The sequence below is a fragment of the Alligator sinensis genome, unplaced genomic scaffold (genome assembly GCF_000455745.1).
Source record: "Alligator sinensis unplaced genomic scaffold, ASM45574v1 scaffold360_3, whole genome shotgun sequence".
Lineage (NCBI taxonomy): Eukaryota > Metazoa > Chordata > Crocodylia > Alligatoridae > Alligator > Alligator sinensis.
The window spans coordinates 3,105,497-3,117,538 of record NW_005841977.1 but is presented as its reverse complement, the minus strand read 5'-3'; the positions used below and the strand labels follow the sequence as shown (position 1 = coordinate 3,117,538).

At 44.3% G+C, this 12,042-nt stretch overlaps 1 protein-coding gene across 2 annotated transcripts in view; it reads left to right on the top strand.

Annotated features, from left to right (window-relative positions):
* The first annotated feature begins 152 nt into the window (after positions 1–152).
* Positions 153–12,042, top strand: part of CCNJL (cyclin J like) — a 48,060-nt gene continuing 36,170 nt past the window's right edge. For both annotated transcript variants that reach the window (XM_006021078.2, XM_025200914.1), the window contains exon 1: positions 153–241. In XM_006021078.2, coding sequence (XP_006021140.1) covers positions 164–241 — 78 coding nt within the window. In that variant the 5' untranslated portion in view covers positions 153–163. The remainder of the gene's footprint in view (positions 242–12,042) is intronic.

The following is a 12,042-nucleotide window of genomic DNA, read 5'->3' as shown; positions in this document are numbered from 1 at the left end:
CGCGCGCCGGGGTGCGGGGAGCCCGCGGGCCTGGGGCCCAGGACGCCTCGCCCGGTCTCTCCCCAGCCCCTGCTGCCAGAGCTGCCCCGTGGGACGGCGGCGCCGCCTTCCCGGCAGAGTAACTTTGTCTTCCACCCCTCTCTTTTCCAGCCCTGGTGTCTGGATGGGAAGAAAAAGCATGGAAGAGCAGTGGTGGAAAGGGGAGCTCGCAGCAGACATCCACCAGACTCTGAGGATGAAGGTTGGAGGAAAGCTTCTTGCTTTCCCTTCTCTCTCTTTTTTTTGCCAACCTTTGTGTGCTTTTGCTTTAGCAAAAAAAAAAAAAACTGCCTGTAGCAGCTCTGCTGGTAAAAATGGTATTTCTGCTGGCCCCGAGGCTTTTAAGCAGGAAAGCTATGGGTCAGTAAAGGAGAAGTTACACTTTGCTCTCTCTCCCTGTCCCATCCAAACAGTTTAATGCGAACTCAGTATTTCAAAAGCATTTGCTGGTAAAAAAAATTCTGCCTGCTTTTGTTCGGGGAGTTTTAATGAAGGCGAGCCACTTCTGAGTCAGTGCATCAACTAACAAGAGGATGCTGGTGCCGGTGCTGTGCTGTGCAAAATCACCAGATTGGAGGGTCTGAAGGAGTAGCTCTGTTTGTTTTCAAACAGATAAATGAGAGAGATGCAAGTTAACGGCAGAGCCTTGTTTCTTGGCAGACGGCAGAGGAGTTGGGAGACAAATGTACAAACGCTGATTGTTTTTGGCTGTTTTGATAAAAGATGGGACTGAGGCACCCACATCCTGCAATGTTAAACTAAATTAATAAATGCACTCAAACAGTGCTCCAGTATCATGTTGTTTTAAAGCACTTGCACTGGCAATAACTGCATACAACACAATCTGTTTACTTGTTGCATTTCCTTAGGTGGACTTCCAACTTTTAAAGAACCTCGTAAATGCAATTAGCTGGGTAACATGAAAGAGAGATCGCAGCAGAGATTAACTTTTTGCACTTGGCACCTTTTCAAGTTACTGCTGTTACCCCAACAAAGTTAACACTTTGGACAGAGGGTTGTTGGTTGTAGCCGTGTTGGTCTAAGGACATCAGACAAGGTTCTTTGGGTGGTTGTGATACCTTTTATTGGACCAACTAAATAGCTGGAAAAAATTGTTCTTTGCAAGCTTTCAGGTACAAACACCCTTCAGGCACAGGGAGAGTTTGTTGTTTCTTTGTGTGCTGTCCTGAGTAGAAACGTTTTGGACACGCTACTTCTTTTGTCTTAAAGCCAACAGGCTTTTAACCATAAATTATGTAAGGTGATTTTTACCAGGCTTCTACTACTGGGGTGTTTCTTCCTATGTGCTCACACTGAGGCAGGTCTGCCTGTTTCTCAGGTGCTGGATACTTCAGAAAAGTAATTTTATATAAAACTGTTTATGAAGCTGTTTCTCTTTCTCCTTTCAGCTATTCAATGAAAAAGGTTAATTTTCTAATAGTGCAGATTTATCTGTCTTATTACACAGACTTTCAGACTTCTGACTCCCTTGAAATGGGTATTTGACCTGAAGGCTCTTCATTTAAATTCCCAGTGTTTACCTTGGTAACCTCTTCTACTGGCTGGATATTTTCTTTGTCATATACTTCCATGCTCTGTGTGGTTGGAGCAAATCTGCATTTTACCCTGCTTTTTGGGACATGCTTATACTGTTACTCCAGAGCAGTGTTTCTCAGCGCGTGGGTCTCAAGAATATATGAAAGGGTCACGAACAAACTTTAAAAATGGTTTCTCCTTTTAAAGGAGGAAAACATGGAGAACCATAGCTTTTCCTTTGAAGGCTGGCAGAGTTCCAGCCTGCAAGGGGCTGCTTGCTGCCCCTCCTGCTCTACACACCCACCCTATGCCCTGCACATGGGGGATGGGATCTGGGGGCAGTGGGTTGGAAATGAGGGGCACTGGGTTGGGACTGGTCATCAATAGTTACAAATGGGTCCTGGTGCAAAAAAGGTCAAGAACTGCTGCTCTAGAGTACTAATAACTGTTCAGGTGTAATAAATGTGTAACAGTTGCTGATGGGAACAGATTTGAAACTAAAGGGTTTGGATCCCTTTGATATCTTAGCCTATGTATAAGGAAGACTTGAGCTTTCTGCTTGGGGGTTTGTTTGTTTTTTTTAAATTTGAGGTTCTGGTCCTAACTAGCTTGGAAAATTGTCTGACAGAAAGAATAAAATGATAAAGAGCATGAGCATATTGAAAAAGAAAAGAATTAGCCAGAATGTTTTAAATCTTTTTAATGCTTTTGATGGCATCTTCAGCTGGAAAAGGACATCCATCCCTGCTCTTTCCTTTTAAAGCAGGGGTGGGCAACTATTTTGGGCAGAGGGCCACTTACTGAGTTTTGGCAAGTCATCAGGGGCAGATTAATTTTGTCTTTTTTTTTTTTAGGGGCCCCGTGGGCCAGATAGAATGGCCTAGTGGCACGCATCTGGCCCCCGGACCACATTTTGCCCACCCCTGTTTTAAAGTGTGAGCTCTTGCAGTAGAACATCTTGAGACAACCTCCAGGAGATCCTTGCATCAGTTCTTACCTTTTCATGCTTGGTTGGCCTTCTATTTAAGGATAAAAATACACATGCATTTTCACACAACTTTTGGGTGTCTTCATATATAACAAAAAAGTAGAAAAGTCCAAATTTAAAATACAAACGAGCATCATATTTTAAGAGAAATCAAAATGATAGTTTAGAGACCTGGGAAGAACCCATTTCTTATGTATGCAGCTAGAAGCATATGGTATGTTTAACTAACTTTTAGTGATGGGGAGTCTACTACAGTAGTGTAGCGCAGGGGGGGAAAGCATAATTGTTATGACTTTTCGAAGAGACTGTTAGATGGTACTAGTGCTTAAAAATATGGTGATGTGCTGTAGGAAAGGTAAGGTTGATAGTCTTGTCCCCATAAGAAAGCTTCTTTCTCTTAATCTCAACTAAATACTTCTAATCTTGTGGTATGACACTGTGTAGTTACAGTGCAAGTGGTTAAAGAACACACAAGTCTTGGTCTAAGCAGTTGTGTGTGACAAAGAAACTAAAGGATCCTCACTCGGTGAAGGAAGGCAGTGGGAAATGCGTTTTATTTAATCCAGGACTTGCAGGCAGATAATTTTCAAAGAAATATCCATTTTGTAATACCTGCTTTTATGTAGAAGAGATTTCCCTTTTTATCCAAAAAAGCCACTCATTTATTTCTAAAAGGAACTTTTCCATAGAGTCTTAACTCTTTAGTAAAAAAGACAGATGCAGATAGTTAATTTTTAATATGAAATCTGAGCTTCCCTTTAAGTTGTTTAATGTAAAAGAAACCTTTAAAGGGTACCATGGCCTGTTTATGATCACACTGCACACAAAAAAAAAAAAAAAATTACTTGAGCTACAGCAACACAAGAGCTCTGAAAGCTGGTGTTATTCTATGCCATATGTTCATTACTGATATATAATAATTGCTTTGTGTTTGAGGACAGACATCTGCTGAATGTAGTACACCTGAAAGCTTACAGGGCAGATTAGGTGCCATAGCACAAAGCTTCCCTCCACTGAGGAAGTCACAATACACAGGAAAGGACTAACTTTTGAGTTAGTGTGTTTCAAGATGGCTGGCTAAGTAGCAGTGTCCCTGAAGTGTATATACTTTGAAGGGCTTGATCCTGCAAGGTGCAGAATGATCTGGCCTGATGCCATGAAACAGTGAAGCATCCTTAAGCAGTGAAGCCAGCCACACTTAAGCATAAGTGCATCTTTTGGTAGTGCCACAGTACTTAGCATTGGGTGAGATTGAGCCATGGAATACCACTTGGATAGACCAAAAAAACATAATGCCTGCCCAGACAAGGCTCTTTGGATAAATCTGATATCTTTTATTAGACCAACTCGGATTTGAGTTAGTTTAATAAAAGATATCAGATTTACCCAAAGAACCTTGTTTGTCTATGTCCTTAGACCAACATGGTTACAACCTACACCCCTAATGCATACCAAAGGTTTTTTGTGTTCCCTTTGCTACTCTGTCCTGTTCTATCAGTGGTTCTTTAGTTCTGAAGGACCAGCTAAATTGAGCATATGTGCTCAGGTGCCTGTTGATGCTTCAGTGACTTGGGGCCTCCACTGAGCATGCTAGGAGGCCAGCCTACAGCATCAGAGGTTTTTTTTGTCCTGTCAGCATGCTGATGCTTTAGTTCTGTGTAAACATGTATTTCTGCTCCAGCAGTAATTCATAGTTTCATAGTTGGTAGGGTCAGAAGTGACCTGAGCAGATCAAGTCCGACCCCCTGCCATGGCAGGAAAGAGTACTGGGGTCAAACGACCCCAGCAAGGTGTTCATCTAGCCTCCTCTTAAAGACCCCCAGGGTAGGAGCCAGCACCACTTTGCTTGGAAGTTGGTTCCAGATCCTAGCCGCCCTGACAGTGAAGTGGCGCCTCCTGATGTCTAGCCTGAATCTACCCTCTGCCAGCAAAAAAAAAAAAAAATTACTTGAGCTACAGCAACACAAGAGCTCTGAAAGCTGGTGTTATTCTATGCCATATGTTCATTACTGATATATAATAATTGCTTTGTGTTTGAGGACAGACATCTGCTGAATGTAGTACACCTGAAAGCTTACAGGGCAGATTAGGTGCCATAGCACAAAGCTTCCCTCCACTGAGGAAGTCACAATACACAGGAAAGGACTAACTTTTGAGTTAGTGTGTTTCAAGATGGCTGGCTAAGTAGCAGTGTCCCTGAAGTGTATATACTTTGAAGGGCTTGATCCTGCAAGGTGCAGAATGATCTGGCCTGATGCCATGAAACAGTGAAGCATCCTTAAGCAGTGAAGCCAGCCACACTTAAGCATAAGTGCATCTTTTGGTAGTGCCACAGTACTTAGCATTGGGTGAGATTGAGCCATGGAATACCACTTGGATAGACCAAAAAAACATAATGCCTGCCCAGACAAGGCTCTTTGGATAAATCTGATATCTTTTATTAGACCAACTCGGATTTGAGTTAGTTTAATAAAAGATATCAGATTTACCCAAAGAACCTTGTTTGTCTATGTCCTTAGACCAACATGGTTACAACCTACACCCCTAATGCATACCGAAGGTTTTTTGTGTTCCCTTTGCTACTCTGTCCTGTTCTATCAGTGGTTCTTTAGTTCTGAAGGACCAGCTAAATTGAGCATATGTGCTCAGGTGCCTGTTGATGCTTCAGTGACTTGGGGCCTCCACTGAGCATGCTAGGAGGCCAGCCTACAGCATCAGAGGTTTTTTTTGTCCTGTCAGCATGCTGATGCTTTAGTTCTGTGTAAACATGTATTTCTGCTCCAGCAGTAATTCATAGTTTCATAGTTGGTAGGGTCAGAAGTGACCTGAGCAGATCAAGTCCGACCCCCTGCCATGGCAGGAAAGAGTACTGGGGTCAAACGACCCCAGCAAGGTGTTCATCTAGCCTCCTCTTAAAGACCCCCAGGGTAGGAGCCAGCACCACTTTGCTTGGAAGTTGGTTCCAGATCCTAGCCGCCCTGACAGTGAAGTGGCGCCTCCTGATGTCTAGCCTGAATCTACCCTCTGCCAGCTTGTGACCATTATTTCTAGTCATTCCTGGTAGTGCTCGGGGGAATAGGGACTCCCTCAATGTCTGCTGGTCCCCTCTGACTAGTTTGTAATAAATATTCTAGAACAGTATAGCATTAGTTTTTTGGGTTTTTTTTCCCTGAATGTATGAAGTGATTTTTGTTTTTTGTTTTTTTTTTTTATACTTATAAGCTAGGTAAAGTCTTAGAAGTTTCAGGCACAGACTGAAAGTCCCCCCCCACCTCTCCTTCCCCTCCCTCTCCAATTTTGTGAGGTTTGCTTCCTTCCAGGATATGCACATTTCCTACAATTTATGAGTACTAAGCAACTCTGCCTGTATTTCCTCCTTTATTCACCTCTTTCTTGGCTTCTCAAAGCAGTGCCAGTAAGCACAGGGCTCAATTTCACAAAGCTTATTGAGCATGGAAGCCTGAGGAGTTTATATTGTAACTTAATCCTTCAAAGGCAGTCTTAATTGCTTTGCCAATGAGTGGTCTGTGGGCTTTTCAACCAGGTGGGTAGGTGGACAGAGCTGATGCTTTCTACTGAAAGCAAACAGCTCTGCACCTTTCAAGTTGTAACAGCATCTGTGAAAGAGCAATTTCCTCTAGGTAAAAGCTGCTCCACAGCTGCCCCATCTCTCCTCTTCATTTTTGCTTTCCCCATTTAGCTTATCTCATCCTAAGTAAACACAGAGTGGAGGTAATATGCTGTTTGCTGCAATCACTTTTTTCACTCTGCTTATGTGTTGGATCCATTTCAGGCATCCTGCCCTGCGGCTGTCCGATCTATTTGTATTGTACGCTCTTTGGGGCCAGGACCATCTCCTACTGTTTGAAAAGGGCCCCTTTCTTGGTTGGCCATTAAGCACTACCGTAATAAACATGATTAATAACAGGATACCCCATTACTTCTAACAACTTGTTTTATTACTGCAGAGAACATGTTTATGGTCTCCATTCCTCAGTGAAGACATACTCCCCTTGTTCCTTCCCTGCTGAATATTTCTGTGCCCCTTACATATCCCCTGAATCTCTTAATAATTTGTTTTTCTTGTGCCATCTGTCATGCAAGATCACTAAGCACAACTATAATAATTCACAATTTCATCTTTGTATCTTCTGTAATCCAATCTTTTACTTCTTGTTGCTTAATTGCTGCTGATTTTGATAGGTAACTTATCAGTACATTATAGCTACTTGACACAGACAGTGGAATCCAGCTCATCACAGACTTCACAACAGTAAACCAGACAGCTGTGTGAGTTCTTATTTTATTTGAGGATGTCAGTAGCACTACAGCATTGTAAAAAAGCAGCGTAACTTCTCCAAGTCTTAAAAGCAGAATTTAGATGAGGGCTTCTGGGATCCAGTATGTAGGAGGAACACCACATTTTTGTTCCTTGTCTTCTCTTGATGACATGAAAGATGTCAACAGCTGCTTCTAATGTGCCTCTGGTGTAAATCGGTTGTAAAAAGAAAGCTGGCATCACTAGAACTGAGCACTAGTAATATCATGGTTCCTTAAGGGCCAGGCAGCCCAGTAACAACAACGTAATCTGTTCACTCTTAAAAACTGTAGCTTTTGAAAGTTGGTGACAATAGCATTACTGATTGCTAGCTTCAACTTGCTTATGTTATATTATAAATGGCAGCATGTGTATGGTGCTGAAAGGAACAGGTGTCCTGGTTAAGTACATGGTTATTCATGACCCCTTTTATTTCCACAGGTTTGGAATTTCAATTTTCACACTTCTTTCTCTGATCCTTCCTCAGATTAGCTGCTGAACTTTTGAATACAAGGGTTTGATGAAATGCTTTATAAAATACTAAAGTAGAACACACTAAGTAATGAATTTTTAAGCACAAAAGAAATGAAGTATTCCCTCAGATTTAGAATACATAGTACTGTGATCTGGAGGGCACAAATGATTGTTTACTGTTCTTTTGTCTAGCATTGTTGGGCTACTAAAGAACCCCCCCTAAATTTAGGAATGTCTGTACTAGCTATAGATTTCAAATGATGGGGGCTGTGGTTTCAGGAAGGTGTCCTGGAAAAGTGAACTCAGTGGGTAGAATACCTGTCTGCATAGTGTGAATATATGGGATGGGGTCTGTGATGCCTTTTATTCTAGCTCAGTGGTTGGCAAGGTTTTGCTGTGGTGGGCTGGATCAGCGTAACCAGATCTTGCCTGCAGGGGAATGATGTTGCTGTATGAAGGGAAAGAAAACTCCTGAAGGTGCAGCTCTGCTCTGAAAGACTTTTACTAATAGGGAGGTGATGTGACGTAGGGTATAGAGCAGTAGACATGCAACTAGGGAGATGGATTCTGTTCATGTCTTTGCTACTGGATGGCCTTTCTTTGCCTCAGTTCTCCCATTTGTAAAATGGGGCTAATGATACCAAGCTGTGGATGTTTGAATTAACAGTGTGGTGGTGATGCAGTAGCTTAAGCTGCAAAAGATCACCTGTTGCTAATCCCATCAGTGTAGCTCACTGAGGACACGCCTGGGGCATATGCCATGGAGAAAATCCAGGAAGAGCACACACCAACTGCTGAAGCTTCCTTAGCCTGATGAAGTGTTTTTGAACCCGAAAGCTTGGTTAATAACTATTCTCCAACCATTTGGGTTGGTCTAATAAAAGATATCAAATTTACCCAAGGAACCTTGTCAGCCAATTAAGTGGTACTCACGAGCTGCCCATTTGGTCACACTTGTGCTAAGAGTTCGTAGAGTATAAATTCTCACCCTGCCCTGTAAAGTCTGCCTCGGTAAGGGTATGTCTACACTCAGACTGGATGGCTGAGGTAGGCTAGCTTGAGTGGAGGAACTAGGATGGGGTGAGCAATTATTTAGGCCCAAGGGCCACACGGGGAGTTTTGATGAGCTGTTGTGGTCTGGGTCACCACCCGTACCTCCTCAGCAACTCACCAAAATTGACTTTGGAGCTTTGAGTGGGTGGAGACCAGTGTTTCTGGAGCAGGACAGGTGTGATCCACTCCCTGCATGACCTGCTCCTTGAAGGGGCGGGGGGGGAGGGAGGGGGTATATATGATGTGGTGTTGGTTGTCCCCATGATGCTCTGCATGGGGCCAATCCCTGCCCAGGGCAGCCCGTGCTATGCTCCTGTCCATACCTGCTGGCCCCAGCCCTGACCTGGGCCCTGGCTATTGCACAGCTTCTAGCGGGGCTAGTCCCAGTGCAGCTGCAGCCAGCTAGGCTCGCATTGTGAGGGGAGCAGGGCAGCACCCAGCCAGCTGTAGCCGCACCGGGAACAATCCCACTGAAAGCTGCATGCGTTGGCTGGGGCCGGGGCCCATGCCCAGGTCTAGGCTGGCAGGGCTGTTCTGCTCCCCTTGCCTGAAGCTGCAGCTGCTGTTCCTGCCCTGCCATGTTGCTCCCAGTGGGTGAGTGGGGAAGGGGAGGAGCTTCAGCCAGGCAAGTCCTGCCCACTGTGTGGAGCTCTGGCTCCAGCTCCCAGCTGCCTTTCACCCAGTCCACCTGCCTTCAGGTGGCTGTTCATCATGCAGTAGCAGTGGGTGGAAGGCATCTGGGAGCTAGAGCCAGAGCTCCAGGTGCTGGGCAGGAGCCGCCTGTCTGAAGCTTCTCCCCTTCCTGGAGCAGGACAGCAGGAGCAGAAGCCGCAGTTGGAGGCAATGGGAGCAGAACAGCCCTGTTGGCCTTGGTCCCAGCCAGAGCTCAGCTTCTGGTCGAGCTGTTCCCGGTGGGGCTGCAGCTAGTGGGGTGCTGCTCTGCTCCCCTCTGGGTGGGCTGGGAGGAAGCTTTCACGAGGTGAGGGGAGCAGAGCAGCATCTGGCTGGCTGTAGCTGCACTGGAAACATCCCTGCCAGGAGCGGTGCGCTGGCTGGGGTCCAGCCCTGCAGGTGCCAGCAGGAGCATGGTGTGGACTGCCTGTGTGGGAGCGGGTGCGGCTTGGCCCTATGTGGAGCACCATGGGGCAGCCACGAGCTGGATCCAGTCAGTTGGCAGGCTAGATCCGGCCCACGGGCTGTATTTTGCTCACCCCTGAGCTAGAATATATTTAAACTTCAGCTAAATTTCCCAGGGAATTTTAGCTCTAAAACTTGCTTGTTGTTAGATGTAGTGGGAAGTTCTAGTGCATTCCACTTAAGACATGTTGTGTATGTGCCTCAGGAGGAAGTCTCTGCCATTCCTGTAAACTGGAGGGTGTGGGTGTCACTGGATATAATGGTATTTTCATGGAGTTCCATTGATGCACAAGTGGAGCACTTCATAAATTGGGTAAAAGTTCATAATTGCTCACCCTGTAATTATGTACAAGCTGCTACTTTGCTTTTACGTGCTGGACTGTGTTGAAGAGGAGTGAGAGGGAGAGTGTTGGCTGTAAATTGGTCAAAAAGGGAGCTATGTTTTGATATCCTCTTTGAAAAAAGGTCCGTTAGCATTGTGTTCCTCTTAGTCTAGCACTTCAATGATAATAGTGGGGATAAATCCAAATCTGCATAACCCTGTATCCTGAACGGTCCATTTGACACTTCAGCTTCTAACAGATACAGTCAGAAACCTTAACTGGGGCCTGTTGCAGATGAGGGCAAAACATGGTTGGTTGTAAGATCTTTATGTACATTCATGTACTCTGAACAAACAAATACTGGTGGTCCTCTCCAAAGTGTCAGTGTGGTCATTTCTCTGCCTCTTCTCATGGGAGTGAGTTTGCAATAATCTGTGCTGTGACTAGTAAAACCCAAAGCCTCAGATGTACTTTAGTACCCGGTTTTTCCTAAATGTGGTGTCTGACACTTAACCTTTCTGCCCCAGCTGCCAACTGTCTAAGAATAGAAACACTTCCTAGAATACTTCCTACAAATGCTTTTTGTAACTAAAAGGCACACTATTACAATTTGTGCAGAAGCTGATTGTTAGTGTCAGTGGGAAATAGCATGCCATCAGTTTCATGCTTGCAATTTTGTTCTGCAATTGGTGGCATGCTGTGTGGAGCTTTCTGTAAGTAAGCATGAAAATGGTGTGCCTAGTGAAAAATGTCCTGAAACTAACTTTTTAGATGCAAAAAACAAAAACCAGAGATGGACCAACTCTCACTCCACACCCCCAGAAATAAAAGGCTAAGATCATGTGGTTGTTCTCCAGTTGCTTCTGAAAAAAACTATTTTCTATTTAAACAGTGTCTATCAAAAAGGAATTAAATCCAAGGCAAAACGTTTCTTGTGTTCATGCTCTATGCAGAAATTAAATATTAGACAAAATTAGAACTTTCTTTCCCAGACGGGAGATGTGCTGGGTGAAATAAAACTATGGAGAAGAACTTTCAAGGTTCTTTCCTCAAACTGTTTCCTTACCTGTTATTTATGGGTGCGTGTTTTTTCCTTAACTGACAACCGTTTTGTATATGTGGTGTAGACTACTACTTGCTATTACAAATGAGGATAGAAGGTATGTACTGAGAACTGTGCAATGACAAATCTATTAAAAGTAAGTACAGAGGGCCAGAGGGGGAAAAAACCTAATGAAGACTTACTGGTTTGTGTTGGCTTCTGGACTTAAATTATATTAAAAGTAAGTACAGAGGGCCAGAGGGGGGAAAAACCTAATGAAGACTTATTGGTTTGTGTTGGCTTCTGGACTTAAATTATTGGGGAATCATTGTATTAATACCTTTCAAACCTACCTGGGAACTGGCTGTGATAAGTTGCATCTAGTTTTAGATAATAAAAATCATAAAAAGTTAGGGTTAAAAGGGACCTCAGAAGGTCATCTAGTCCAGCTCCCTGCTCAAAGCAGGACCATCTCCAAGTAGATCATCCCAGCCAAAGCTTTGTCTAGCCAAGTCTTGGTAGAAGCTCCAGCCTTGGAGGCTTTCACCTCCCTGGGTAACCTGTTCCAGTGTTTTTATTACCCTCTTAGTAAGAAAATTCTTCCTAATATCTAACCTAAACTTCCCTTGCTGCAACTTGAGACGATTTGCTTCTTGTTTTGCAATTGCTGAGAACGGTCTAGCGTCTTCCTTTTTCAAACCCTGCTTCAGGTAGTTGAAGGCTGTTTATTAAGTCCCCTCTCTAAACTAAATAAGCCCAGTTTCCTCAGTCTTTCCTCATAAGTCATATCCTCCAGCCCCTTCACCATTTTTATTGCTCTCTGCTGGACTCTCTCTCCAATTTGTCCACATCCTTTCTGTAGTGGGGGAGCCCAAAACTGAACACAATACTCCAGATATGGCCTCACCAGTGCTGAACAGAGGGGAAGAATCACTTCACTTGATCTACTGGTAACATGCCTACCAATGCAGTCCAGTATGCCATTAGCCTTCCTGGCAACAAGGGCACACTGCTGGCTCATATTCAGCTTATTGTCCACTGTAACCCCCAGGTCCTTTTTTGCAGAGCTGCTGTCCAGCCAGTCGGCCCCCAGTCTGTACCAGTGCATGGGAGTGTTCCATCCTAAGTGCAG